This window comes from Mustela nigripes, chromosome 6, assembly GCF_022355385.1.
Source record: "Mustela nigripes isolate SB6536 chromosome 6, MUSNIG.SB6536, whole genome shotgun sequence".
Lineage (NCBI taxonomy): Eukaryota > Metazoa > Chordata > Mammalia > Carnivora > Mustelidae > Mustela > Mustela nigripes.
Window position 1 is genome coordinate 130,991,034 of NC_081562.1, and position 14,600 is coordinate 131,005,633.

The 14,600-nt window shown below is 38.0% G+C and overlaps 1 protein-coding gene across 1 annotated transcript in view; it reads left to right on the forward strand.

Moving 5' to 3' along the window:
* Nucleotides 1-14,600, forward strand: part of NSUN6 (NOP2/Sun RNA methyltransferase 6) — a 62,333-nt gene that overhangs the window by 14,128 nt on the left and 33,605 nt on the right. Inside the window, exons 4-5 of the mRNA XM_059405008.1 lie at nucleotides 5,572-5,681; nucleotides 7,498-7,651. Of these exons, the coding sequence (XP_059260991.1) occupies nucleotides 5,572-5,681; nucleotides 7,498-7,651 (264 nt within the window). The remainder of the gene's footprint in view (nucleotides 1-5,571; nucleotides 5,682-7,497; nucleotides 7,652-14,600) is intronic.

Genomic DNA, 14,600 nt, shown 5'->3' on the forward strand with positions numbered 1-14,600 from the left:
ACAGTATCAATGTCAACATTATTTGAGAAACTTAGGAGAAAATTGAATGCCAGGCTTCTCTTCTCATTTTCTAAAGACTGAGTTTATACTAGTAGAATTTTTTAGGTCAACATTCAATTCATAATTTTTAAAGATCTCTACATTTTTTTTAAATTAGTGTACCTCCCTTTTTGACAAAAATCTCAGCAAAATATTTTCAACAGGTCAGAAAATTTTCTTTTTTTCCTTTGCAATGAATAACTAATCCAGTAGCATAATTCTCTTGAGATCCACATGAGGCTGTATTCGTCTCTCTGAGCCTGCTTGATTTCCATCTTTCATCATTCTTGCTAGTATCAGCACTTTAATATTTCAATTGCTGTTTGTGTATATGAAATAATACGGTAAATGCAATAGAATGTTCAAGTAATTGCACAAAAATGGTTGATTTAGTACAGATGGCAGGCCTGCCGAAAAAGAAATATTTGTTGGCATGCAATAATATACAACATCTTAAAATTATAATCATTATCTCCTATTGGTGTAGAGTTGCCAATATGTGCAGTAAAATGCCAAATTGAGGGGCGCCTGGGTGGCTTGGTTGGTTATGTGTCTGCCTTTGGTTCAGGTCCTGAACCCAGGGTCCCAGGATTGAGCCCCATGTCAGGCTCCCTGTTTAGTGGGGAGTCTGCTTCTTCCACTCCCCCTGCTTGTGCTCGAATGAGAGCTTTCTCTCTCACACTCTGTCTCAAATAAATAAAATCTTAAAAAAAAAAGCGCCAAATGGGTAAGTTTATATTTTTATATGTATTTTAGTGGGACATTCTCATAATCCCACTCTTTAATTTGTAGACACCTCATTTTTTAAAGCTATTTTACTAGTTTTTTTCTTAATTTGACTACCTTCATATGATTTTTCCCTCCCATCTATATTACTGTACTATCAGAAGGCCCTCTTTCTTTAATGTTTACTTCTTTATATATAAATATTGCAATAAAAAAATAAACTTTTAGCATGTGTTATGGCCCTGCATCAACTCACATTTCCCTTTATCTATGCTGCCTCAAACTTTCCCCTTTAGCAAAGCTGAATTATACCTTGATACTTGCATATTTGGGATCTTATGTTTTTATACAATTAGTCCTAGTGTTGAGGGATCCCCAAGACCACTCCCTGGCTTGATGACTCTAGGACGACTCATAGGATTCAGCATATAGTAGTACTTGTGACTGTAATTTATTACAGTGAAGTAATCTGAAGCAGAATCAGCAAAGGGAGGGGGCACCTGGGAAAAAGTACAGGGAGAACCAGTTGAAAGCTTACAGAATTCTCTTCTGATGGAGTCACACAGGAAACACTTAATTCCCTCAGGAACAGGCTTGACAAACTGTAAGATGTTGCCAGCCAGGGAAATTCATTAGCAACTCGCGTCCAGGATTTTATTTGCATCTGGTCATGTAAGCACTCCACACCTGGCACATGCCCACATTCTGGCCTCTCAGAAGGAAAGTCATTGTTGGCTGTAACCGTAATATTTGTACAGATGATTTAAGCATAGTGAGCTATTCTCATCAGTGAATAGTGGGTATCCTTCTGAAATCTGAGTTGCCAGATGGCAGCCAGGGACCAGTCTTATACAATGCAGGGACAACCTTTGGACAGTGCTGTCCAAAGAAAGGACAGTAATTCAGGACTGCTATGTTAACTCTTTTTTTCTGTAGCCCGTCTTTCTGTCATCTCCATGAAATGGTTATTCCCATAAAAACATTCTGCTTAAAACTGCAAGGTTCTATATCCCAAGACATTTTTCGGATTGGTGCTATGTCTAAGACCCAAGGGTGTTACAAAGATGAATGAAATGCAGTTGATTGGTTTAACAACAGGAAACCTTTGTATGAATCAGGATTGTTAAAAGTGCTGCAGTGAAGGTATTAATAAAGTATCAGAGCACAGAATAGGAAGGATGGAGTGAAAGGAAGTTGGTAAAGATTTTCGAGTAGTTATTATTTCATTTGAGCCTTGAATCGTGTTTAGGCATTAGGCTGGTGGGGTAAGATGGCCAAGGTTATGGGAGGTGGAGAGAAAGCAGAAGTACCGACGCCCGAAAATACAAGTTGGCTCGTGTCAAAGTGATCAAGTTTGGCTCTTTAGTTGCTTTTTCAGAGAGGGTGGTGAAACGGTGAGGTTGAAGAAGTTGGGAGAGGCCAGCTGTGAAATGTAAAAGATTTTCTTTTTTTTTAATTAAGGAATGTTTAGTTTTATTTTTTTTTTAAAGACCTTATTTATTTGACAGACAGAGATCACAAGTAGGCAGAGAGGCAGGCAGAGAGAGGGAGGAGGAAGCAGTCTCCCCACTGAGCAGAGAGCCCAATGCGGGGCTTGATCCCAGGACCTGGGATCTGCTCATGACCTGAGCAGAAGGCAGAGGCTTTAATCCACTGAGCCACCCAGGTGCCCCAAGAATGTTTAGTTTTTTGCTTAGAACATAGGAACCAAAGAATACTGATAGTAGCATAAAGCTATTTTTTTCAATCACATGGAGGTCATGATCCATTAGAAGGTTGTAAAATCAATTTAATGTCCTTTTTTTTAAAGCATTTTAAAAAAGAAATGGGATATTTCATAAGGTATCCTATTGTACTGCATATACGGATTGTGTTTCATAAAATGTTTGATATAAATATGTGTATAAATATATATGTGTATACATATATACACACATATGTCCTGAGTTGTGATATTAAGTGCATTTCTATGGGTTACAGTGAAAAAAGTTTAAAAGAAAAATTATAAGACTGGAAACCAATTAGGAAATCATTTTAGAGTGTTTTATTTCCAACAATTTGGTAACCTAGATATCTAAAAATGTTTCTACTTGCATACACCTAGGAATACTAAATAAAAAATAAGGCAATAAAATGCACAACTGAGTGATTGACCATGTAAGTGGATATTCAGGGGTTAGAATGAAGAGTAACTGAAAGCAGAACAGTAAGCCTGTGAGTGAATGTTCGGGGTTTGGGAGATGGGGGAGAGGAAGTGGTTGGTCTTCTACATTTAGAGGTTTTCCTTTTAATATAGGAGATAAGGTGAGACATATCCAGAAGTCAGTGCAAGACAATAATTAAGGAGTTAGATCTCTCATCTTTTTAAACAGGTTTACTTATCTATTAGAGGGAGAGAGGGGGACAGAGGGAGAGGGAGAAGCAGACTCCTTGCTGAGCAGGCAGCCTGATATAGAGTTGATCTGAGGACCCCGAGATCATGACCTGAGCTGAAGGCAGCTGCTTAACCAATGGAGTCACCCAGGCACTCTTAGATCTCTCTTGTCTTGCGGTTTGGGTTGAAGAAGACAGATCTGTGAATGTGAAACTATGGTTCCATGCTTTATAAAGATTTGGAATTCAAAGTCATGCTACCTAAGTGGTCTTAAAACCAAAAATCTGGGAAATTAATTTAAAAACTTAATCCCAAGCCAGTTCCTCAGGTGCTTGGCAAAAGCCAGGCAAAACTGCTTTCGAGAGGCACACATTCTATCCAGGCTACACGAGGTTGAAAGCTACATGAGGATTCAAACCACCATAAGTGAGAGCATAAGCCACAAATTGAAGTATCAGATTTCCCCCCAAACTTTAGCAGATTAGAGCTATCTAGTAGAGACTTTAAAATCAAATTTCTTAAAATGATTAAGAACAGAAGCAGAATCTAAAGTGTAAAGATCCCAAGAGGAAAGGAATAGAATTGAAAAAAAGTCTAGAAATAAGAATATCATCATTAAAATAAAAAATCTGTTCAGTGAGTTAAATTGTACCTTAGACCCAACTGATGGAGAATTATTGAAGTAGAAGACCCATGGGAAATGATCTGGAATGCAGCAGAGATTGATAAATAAAAATGTGAAGTTGAATCGAGTAAAAAACAGAATGGAAAGATACTTCATATTTCTAATAGGTTGCAAATGTAGAGAATAGAAGTAATGAGAGACAGCATTCAGAAATTTAATGACTAAGAATTTTCCACAATTGATTTAAGAAGTACAGTGAGTCTGGGGGCACCTGGTTGGTGCAGTCGATTGAGCATCTGACTTGTTTTCAGCTTAGGTCACGGTCATGAGGTCATGGGATCAAGCCCCAGTTCGGGCTTTAAGCTTAGCTCTGAGTCTGCTTGGGACTGACTCATACTCCTATTCCCCAGCCCTTGAAAATAAATAAAATCTTAAGAAAAAAAAAGTATAATGAGTCTAAAGCCAAAAGTAAAAATAATTCCATGTCTACCTCAGAATGAAACTGCAGAACACCAAAGACATAAAGATCTGAAAACTGTTAAAGGTAAAAAAGGCAAGAAGTTATTTCAATGATCAAGTTAGAAGCTGATAGATGTCTGATGTTGGAGGCTGGTTCTGGAAGACCTATCAGAGAATTAGGGGTGGTGTGATTTGGTAACACTGCAAGTATTACGTTTGAGGATTTAGGAAGACGTTGAGGCTTCCAGTTTGGTTATCGAGGCAGATGACAACACTTAGTTCAAGATTGGCAACGGAACGATGGAAAGATTTGGGATGTGCCAAAGATGGAGGGTCAGGGGAAAGGTAACATTGTTTAGGACTTGCTGAGTTGGAAGTAACCACGAGAAACCTACATACACATAGCCTACATACACATACACATGGTAGTGGGTGATTAGAAATACCAATTCAAAGTCTAGAAGGGCCAAGCATGAGAACACATAGGTCATTTTTGTAAGTGATTATTGAAAGTCTGAGATCGCTGAGAGTAGAATCCGAGGTGAGAAGAGATGCAGCATGTTTTGGAACTTGGGGGAATGGACCTCTTTAAGAAGTAGATAGGGAATGAGCAGGTAGAACATGAGAAACAAGTGGTATAAAACCGAGAAGCTCTGTGAGATTTGACCATCTGGAGATCATGGAAGAAAGAGAGGACTCACTTCTTTGCCGCAGCAAGGAGATGTGACAACACGTGCAATATTGCCAGCACGGACATGCATAAGAGACTCAGTGCTTAAGGTCTTTATTCAGGGCTGATCACGTAGGCATCCCCTGACTTTTGAAAACATCTTTTCTGTGAATTAGAAGTAATACTCAGATGTTAGTGGTCTAATGGAATGAATAGAAGGTGAGAAATTGGAAAACAAAAAAGTTGGACAGTAAAGGAAGAATAAAATCCTCTGGTTTAAAAAATGACTAGTTGACCATGCAGCAATATACCATTTAGAAATGTTTATATTGTCTCTTTCAGTCTTTGAAGATAAGGACCTTATTTTTCCCTTCTAAATCCACCATGGAAACTGGTGCTCTTTGAATTATTAAGCAGTTTTTGGTGATACTTTATTGCTTTCTACCAGATAGAGCTCTACTTTTTCTTTTCTCAAGTGTGCTCCATTCCCCTCTCTAAACCACTTCCTCTATATTTATCCTTTTTTTCAACTTCTTTTTCTTATTTATTCATTCGTGGCATGATCTTGGGACAGTCAGGAGTAAAGGGGTTATTTAGGGTTTAGATTGAAACATTAAAAAGTTCAGTGGGGGTTGGAGGTGTATTACTCTGTCAAAATTGCTCATCTTACTTCTCTAGGAAGAATATAAAAAAACAACATTGTGAAGCAATTGTTGGAGCACAATGTGGCAATGCAGTGTTAAGAGGAGCCCACGTCTATGTTCCAGGAATTGTGTCAGCTTCAAAATGTAAGTGCAGGGGCGCCTGGGTGGCTCAGTGGGTTAAAGCCTCTGCCTTCGGCTCAGGTCGAGGTCCCGGGGTCCTGGGATTGAGCCCCGCTTCGGGCTCTCTGCTCAGCAGGGAGCCTGCTTCCTCCTCTCTCTCTGCCTGCCTCTCTGCCTACTTGTGATTTCTGTCTGTCAAGTAAATGAATAGGGTCTTTAAAGGAAAAGAAAAAAAAAGTAAGTGCAGTGTTTCAGCCTCCCTGTACAAGAAAAGATTCTTTAAAATCTGTATACATTATCAAGTGGAAAACGTATGAAACTATCATTCAGATGCATTTCAAATTTACTTTTATCAGATATTTTCCAAGTTTTACATTTGGGATAGCTCGAAAGAGATTTATCTGATATGGTCTAACAAATTGGGCATCTGTATATGTTTTTTTGCCATTTTTTTTTCCATAAAAGAGTGTGTGAGATGATGTTTATAGGATCATTACTGATTAATAGAGTGTAAGATGTCAGTGAAATTTTATTTTGTAGTCTTAACTCCATTGCCCTCAGACTTCCGTTATTTGTGAGGATAACCTTTAGAACTTGGGATCTTAATATTGGAATAAAAGCCAGTATTCTTAATTTACTCACTCAGTTGATGACATGTGCTTAATAAGCTAGTCACTGTGGTTCAGTCTTAATTTATTGGGCTTGAAGTCAAGCCACATGGGTTTTGATCTTTTCAAAAGTTATTCGGTCTGTGGACTTAAGTTATTTTATCTGTGAAACGAACAATTTGACCTATATTAGGTTGTGCTAAACTACTGGCCAAGTCTGGCCCATGTCTGTTTTTGCATGACTCACAGCTGAAAATGGGTTTTCCATTTTGAAAAGATTGTTTTACAAAAATACAAAGAATATGCCAAGAGACCTTATGTGGGTCACAAAGCCCAAGGAATTCACTTGCCCTTTGTAGGAAAAGTTCATTGACGTTTGATCTATGTGATTTGAAGAGTCCTTCGAATGCCCTAGTTGACAGATTGCTCACTACTGTTCCCAAGTTAATGGGCTAGACAAATTTATGACAGGCTATGTCTAAGAACATGAAAGTGGAATTGAGTTTCCCATTATTAAAGTCAGTGGGATTGGTTACTGAAAATCATTTAATGAAATGGATACAAAACATAAACTTAATCAGCCATAAGAATCAACTCCATATGCTGTGTAGTTTCAAGGTGTTCTGAGTAATGTACATACATATATATATATATATATATATGTATACACACACACGTAGGTACATGTTCCTATGTATACACACACTCATGTATATACATACATACACATAGACATATATATGAATGTACTTATCATTAAAGTCTCTGCCTTAATTTCTATAATAGAAAACCAGAGAAATAACAACAGGGTTATTTTCTTTGAGGGATTTTAGTGTACATTTTTGATGAATCTTTTTAAAGAAAACTTAGAACTTTGAGGAGTGAGCCAAAGATACCAAAACTTACATGAAATTGTTTAGGGAATGTTAGGTTTGGAAAAAACAATTTAAATATTAAATATCCTTCATTTTCTGCTTTGCCAAAGGGTTCCAATTTAGATATGATGTTTTGAAACTTGTATTTTTTTGTTCTCCTAGAAAAATAATCTCCCATTAGATAGATTATGAACATTTAAAAGTATAAGGGGTTATTTTGAGATAATGAGCCAGTTTAGTCCTCTTCATGCCCACTGTTGATGCCCTTAGACGTCCCGAGTTTAGCTTAAAGAATTTTCACTATTCTTCTACCAAAATACGGTCTAATTAGTATAAGTCGCTTTTCTTTTTTCTTAGTTATGAAAGCTGGAGATGTTATTTCTATATACTCTGATATTAAAGGCAAATGCAAAAAAGGAGCCAAAGAATTTGATGGAACAAAAGTATTTCTTGGAAATGGGATTTCTGAACTAAGCCGCAAAGAAATCTTCAGTGGAGTACCTGAACTAAAGTATGTCATCAAATATTTGGGGGAAATATGCATTCTTTCTGGTGGTTTGAGGAAAATAAAAACAATGTAAAAATATATCTAATTGCACTATAAAATTTTTTGGTATCAATTTGACTGGAAAATAATTGCTCAATGCCTATTTCCATGTTTTTTTGAAAAATTACTTTTGGGTAAAAGTAAATGTTTAAATTAAAGTTTTTAAATTAAATTTCAAATTGAGGTTTTTATTAAAAAAATTTTTTTTATCAGAAAGCCAGGAGTCACATGGCTACTGTGGTCAAGAATTAATACATGAATCTGGGGTGCCTGGGTAGCTCAGTCGGTTGAGCGTCCAACTCTTGATTTCAGCTCAGGTCATGATCTCATGGTTGTGGGATCGGTCCCCATTTCAGGCTCCACGCTCAGTGTGGAGTCTGTTTTAGATCTTTCTCTGCCCCTTCCTGGCTCATGCTCCCACATGCTCTCTTTCGAATCTTTTTTTTTAAAAAAAGAACATTTGGATTTACTCAAACCAAATTAAAAAACAGTTTTAAATCATCCTGAGTTGCTACTGATTCTAAATAAATTAAATCTGTTGGCGATCCAGAGTCATTTTGCTTCATATTTTCAGTCTGTTAAAGGAGTTGTGTGGACAGCTCCATTACTCCACCATTGACAGCTGATGTAGATGTGCTGAAAACTGAATTTATCTGTGCAGAACTGGACTACATCCCTGATTCCTGGGACAGTTTTCATGTTGCAGCAGTCTGGGTTTATAGTTGAAATTAATTCCTTTGAAGAGACAGATTATTGGATTAACTAACTGTGGATAGCAGTACTTTCCAAGTGGCCAAGAGCAAAGATTTTATTTTCCTCAGATTTTATGAATATAAAGATAAAGCTTATATATGTTCTGTTTATCTTTAGGTCTGTAATAGAAAATTGACATTTTGACTTCCTTCTTTGGTTCTGCTATTAGTGGTACACTCTTCACCCTCTCTTTTTTTGTGACTGGCTTGATTTTTTTTTTCCTGAATTATAATTGATATATAATACTGTATTTCAGGTGTACAATACAGTGATTCAATATTCATATGCATTAGGAAGTGGTCACCACAATAAGGCATTACCATCTGTGGTTATACAAAGTTAACAATATTATTAACTATATTTCCTGTGATGTACCTTACATCCCCGTGTTGTCTTGATAACTTATTTCATCTTGTTTATAATTTATTTAGTCCCCGTAACTCATTTATAACTGGAAAGTTAGTCTTTTTCACCTTATTCGTTACCCCAACCCTTCTCTGTAGCACCCATCAGATCTCGGTGTCTATGTTTCTGTTTGTTTTGTTTGTTCATTTGTTTTTTAGATTCCACATATAAGTGAAATCATATGGTATTTGTCTTTGTCTGACTTACTTCACTTAGCATAATACTCTCTGGGACAGTCTATGTTGTCATGTTGGCAAAATATTATTCTTATGACTAATATTCCTTTGTGTGTGTGTATGTGTGGGTGTGTACCACATTTTCTTAATCCATTCATTTATCTGTGGACTTGTTTCTTCCTGTGGTGGATTTCTACATTTTTTAATGTAGAAATTCTACATTTTTTAATGTAGAACTTCTACATTTTAAAATTTCTACTTTCTTATAATTGATTTCTAGTTTCTGGGGTGTCTGGGTGGCTCAGTGTGTTAAGCCTCTGCCTTCGGCTCAGGTCATGATCTCAGGGTCCTGGGATCGAGCCCCACATTGGGCCCAGCGGGAAGCCTGCTACTGGCCCCCTTGCTCTCTGCCTACCTCTCTGCCTACTTGTGATCTCTGTCAGATAAATAAATAAAATCTTTAAAAAAAATTGATTTCTAGTTTCGTATTGTTGTGGTAGGAAGAGAAGCTTGATATGATTTCAGTCTTGTTTAATTAGTATTTGTTTTGTGGCATAACATGATCTATCCAGGAAAATGTTACATGGGCGGTTTAGAAGAATGTGTATTCTGCCATTTGTTTTTTGTTTGTTTGTTTGCTGTTTGGGGATTGAATATCCTGTATGTATCAAGTCCATGTGGTTTGATATGTTGTTTGCTGTTATTGCATTATTTTCTGTCTTTGTGATCTATCCTCTGATGTAAATGTGGTGTTAAAGTCCCCTACTATAATCATTACTATTATTAATGATTCTCTTTATGATTATGTAATGCTCTTTGTCTCTTATTACAGCTTTTGTTTTAAAGTCTGTTTTGTGTCCTGCATGTATTGCTACCCCTGCTTTCTTTTCATTTTCATTCGCATAGAATATTTTTTTGTAACCCTGTACTTTCAGTCTGTATTTGTCTTTGGTTCTGACTTGAATCTCTTGTAGTCAGCTTATAGATGGGTCCATTCCTTCATGCTTTGTGTTTTGCTTGGATTGTTTAGTTCACTTTCCTTTAAAGTAATTACTGATATATGTGTACCTATTGCCATTTTGTTGTTTGCTTTCTGAATGTTTTTGTAATCCTCTGTTCTTCTCTTGGGATTTGGTTATTTTAGTGTTATGCTTGGATTATTTCCTCTTTATTTTTTGTGTACCTATTATAGGTTTTCAGTTTGTAGTAACCATGAGATTTGTCTGTAGTAACCTATGTATATAGCTGTCCATTTAATGTGTGGTTGTTTAAATATGAACACATTCCAAAACGTTTTTCCCCTCCTCGCCGCCATTATATTTTACATCTTTTTATTTTATGCATTCCTTAACTAATTATTATAGATATAGTTGACTTTACTACTCTTATCTTTTAACCTTCAGACTAGCTCTGTAAGTGGTAGATCCACTACCGTTAAGATATAGTTACCAGTTAGATTTTTTTCTTTCATGTGTTTTATTTCTAGTTATGGCCTTTCCTTGTAGAAGTCTGTTTAATATTATAAAACTAGGTCAGGGGTGATGAACTCCTTTAACTTCTGCTTCTCTGGGAAACTTTATCTCCATCATCAATTGTGAATGATGACCTTGCTTAGTATTGTTGATTGTAAGCACTCTGAATGTGTTGTGCCGCTCATTCTCTCCTGGCCTGCAAAGTTTGTGCTGAGAAATCAGCTGATAGCCTTATGGGGGTTCCCATGTATATAACTATGTTTTTTTCCTGCTGCTTTTAAAGGTCTGTCATTATTTTAAATTTTTGACCCTTTAATTATAATGTATCTTGATGTGGATCTCTTTGGGTTCATCATTTTTGGGATACTCTTTTCCCTAGATCTGGACATTTGTTTCCTTTGCCAGATGATGGAAGTTTTCATCTGTTATTTCTCAAATAAAATTTCAGCTCCTTTCTCTATCTCTCTCCTCTTTTGGGGACTCCTATACAGGGAATGTTAGTGCACCTGATGTTAGCTCACAGGTCCCTTAAACTATTCTCATTGTTAAAATTCCTTTTTCTTTTTGTTCAGTTTGGGTGATCTTTTTTTTTTACTACTTGTTTTCCAGAGCACTGCCCTGTTCTTCTATATTACTAATCTGCTGTTTGTTCCCTATAGTGTATTTTTATTTCTGTTATTCTTCAGCTCTGATTGGAACTTTTTAATCTTTTCTTTTTATTGAATTTCTTACTGTGTTTATCCTTTTTTGTCCCGAGTTTGATGAGCAATTTTATGGCGATTACTTTGGACTTTCTATTGGATAAATTGTTTATTTCCATTCTGTTTAGTTCTTTCTCTGATGTTTTGTGTTATTCTTTTGTTTGGAACATATTCTTCTGTCTCCTCATTATGCCTAACTCTGTGTTTCTGTGTATTAGGTAGTTCATCTACAACTCCTGGCTCTGAAGGAGTGGCTTTTACATAAGTGATGTCCTGTCGGGCCCAGTAGTGCAATTCTCTTACCCTGGTACCCAGACACAGGTGCTTCAGGGGTGTCTCCTGAGTGGGCTGTGTGTGTCCTTCTCTTATGGCAGCCCCTTGACAGCTGCAGGTGCACTCTTGGGTGATGCTGGCTTCCCTCCCCTGCCTAGTTAGCTGGAGGCCTTTTCTTGATGGATACAGGTGTGCTGGTGGATGGAGTCTTATAGACTGCGAGGCTTTTCTGAGGCACAGGGTTGTATGGGACTCTCAGTGGGGCGTACACCCTGGCAGTAGCATTATAGAGAGAGAATTTCAAAATGGTGTCTGTCATCTCCAGCATCAGCAGGGCAGAACAAGATAGCAAAAATGGCTGTCAGCAGTGTCTTACTCCTCAGGAGGGCTCCCCTCCCCCATCCCCTTCATCAGGTGCTCCAAGATTAGTAAGTAGGCCTACTTCACCTATGGTCTATGTGCTTTTTGATCTAGCTTTTGATCTTTTTTGATCTTTTTGATGTGGTTTTGATCTGATTTGAAACCATTTGTTCTGGTTTCTGGGTTGAGTTTCTGTGCAAGCTCTTTATGAGTGGGGTTTCTTTTCCTTACAGTTTTGTAGTTTTCCTGGACATACTTTGTATTGGTTTTTAAGGCCAGATGTTTTGGAAGCTCATCTCTTAATGCATTATCTAAGGGTTGGGTTGTCAGATGTGGAGTTTGAATCTCTCCTCAAGGAGGTAACCTTTCTTTAAGGTCTGTTCTGACCGTGGAATGATGCTCCAGAGTTGTAGTTTTTGCCTTAGCAAGACTATATTTTTGCCTCTTCTTCTCATCTTGGTGTTGTCCCTTGTTGTGAGGGCTCTCTTCACCCATTTTCTAGGTCCTGTTCAGTCTGTTACGTTTGGGGTAGGAGGTGAGCTCAGATCCTTATTATTCTGCCATCTTCCACTCTTCATTCTCTTATATTATTCAATGTAGTAGTTCCAGTAACTTTGCTGACAGACCTTTCTGAGTACTGTTTGTTGGTAGAAGTAGCAGACAGCCATCTTTCAGAAAGTTGTTGATTTTTTTTTTTAAAGATTTTATTTATTTATTTGACAGAGATGACAAGTAGGCAGAGAGAGGGGGGGAAATAGGCTCCCCGCTAAGCAGAGCACCCAGTGCGGGGCTCAATCCCAGGACCCCAGGAACATGAGCCTAAGGCAGAGGCTTTAACCCACTGAGCCACCTAGGTGCCCCAGTTTTTTTTTAACTCAACTTTTAAACTCAGCATTCAGTATGCTCTTAGGATTTCTTTTTCTGCCTATATGAGGAAGAGCATGCTTCCATAACAAAGAAACGCTATGCATATATCATGTTTCTTATTATAAAATTTTAGAACTATGTCTACTAGTGGTACTTTGTTATTGAACTAGTAAATTTGCACTCTGTTTTCTTAAATTACAGTGGAGTTCAGTCGTAGACTTCATAGAGGTAGATTAATTTACTAACAGCCTTTTTATCATGTGAGATCTGGTGCTTTGCATTATTATATGGAGATACATATTACAAAAACAGTTTTATTTTTTATTAAAGATTTTTTTGTGGGGTGCCTGGGTGGCTTAGTTGGTCAAGCATCTGCCTTTGGCTCGGGTCATCATCCCCGGGTCCTGGGATAGAGCCCTGCATTGGGCACCTTGCTCAGCAGGGAGCCTTCTTCTCCCTCTCCCTGTACGGTCCCCATGCCCATGCTCTCTCTCAAATAAATAAAAATAAAACCTTAAAAATTTTAAAAAATAAAATTTGCCCTATTCTCCCCGCCCCCCAAATAGTCAAAAAGAAAGAAACAATCCCATACTGGAACAGTAATTCGTTTAAATTATTCCTTGTTGTTTTAAGTTGAATACTGGAAAGATGGACTACTTGTGATGGTGGTCAGAAGGAGTACTCAAAGAAATAGAACTTGAAGCGCTAGGTAGGAACTGGATTAGAAAGGCAGACATATAAATGTTAACGTTTGAGTATTTTTCTGAGGACTAGTGTCCTCAAGTCAGAAAGTCATTTAAATTATGAAAGAGTGAGCAGGTCATGGAATTCAAGGTGTCCAGTAGTGGGTCCAGACTGGGCTGGGGCTGAGGTGTTGATCAAGATGAGTGCACTGTTGTGTCAACAAACGACTGACTTTTGAATGTGAGGCTGTGACTTTTCAGAAGGTTCCTTTGTATTTTTTCTGGTCAGGGGCAGGAACTTTGTGGGAAATGTTTAGATTTGATCCTGGCTGGAGCAAGGACCAAAGACTAACTGATTAACTAAGTCTGATTAAAAGTATAGATTCAGACATATCAAGTGGTAAACAAACGAGTGAGGATAAAAGGGATGGGTAGAAGGAGAAAGGAATTAACATTTATTGTATGACAAAGGATGTTAGAACCGAGTGGACATCGTAGTCCTAACCACTGCAGTTGCAGTCCACGAGTATCGACAGAAATCATTTCATCTAAAGAGCAGTGTAAACTGATCCTGTTGTGGCATAATAATAATTTGTTCTTTGGGTTTCTGGCTCACAGCTCCTCAAATCCTTGGAATCTCTGCAGTGATGAGTGTCTTTTATATGCTAATGAGGTGACTGGTAGCTGGGGGTCCCTTGATAGCTTCTGGAAGGCACTTGCTGGAGGAACCAACCTTGTATGTAGAATGTTGGAACTTGTAGCTCTACCCCCAAACCTCTAGGGAGGGGAGAGGGCCTGGAAATTGAGTTCATATCCAGTGGTCAGTGAAATAATCAATCATGCCTATGTCATGAAACCTCCATAAAGACTCCTAGATGGTGGGGTTCAGGTTGGTGAACACATCCAGGCACGGGGGGAGTGGTGACCCATATACCTCTCCCTTACCTTCTCCCGTGCATCTCTTTCCTTTGGCCATTTCTAAGTTGTATTCTCCATGGTAAACCGTACTAGTAAGTGTTGTTCTGAGTTCTGTGAGTTGTTCTAGTGAATTTTCAAACCCGAGGAGGGCAGTGTGGAAACCCCCAAATTTGCAGCCCATTGAGGAGAAAGTACAGACGGCAGCCCAGACATGCCACTGGCATCTGGAGTGACACTCGTTGTGTCGGATCCAACTGTTGAGCCCATGGCATCTCATAGTAACCCCTGGCAGATTGTGTCAGGAC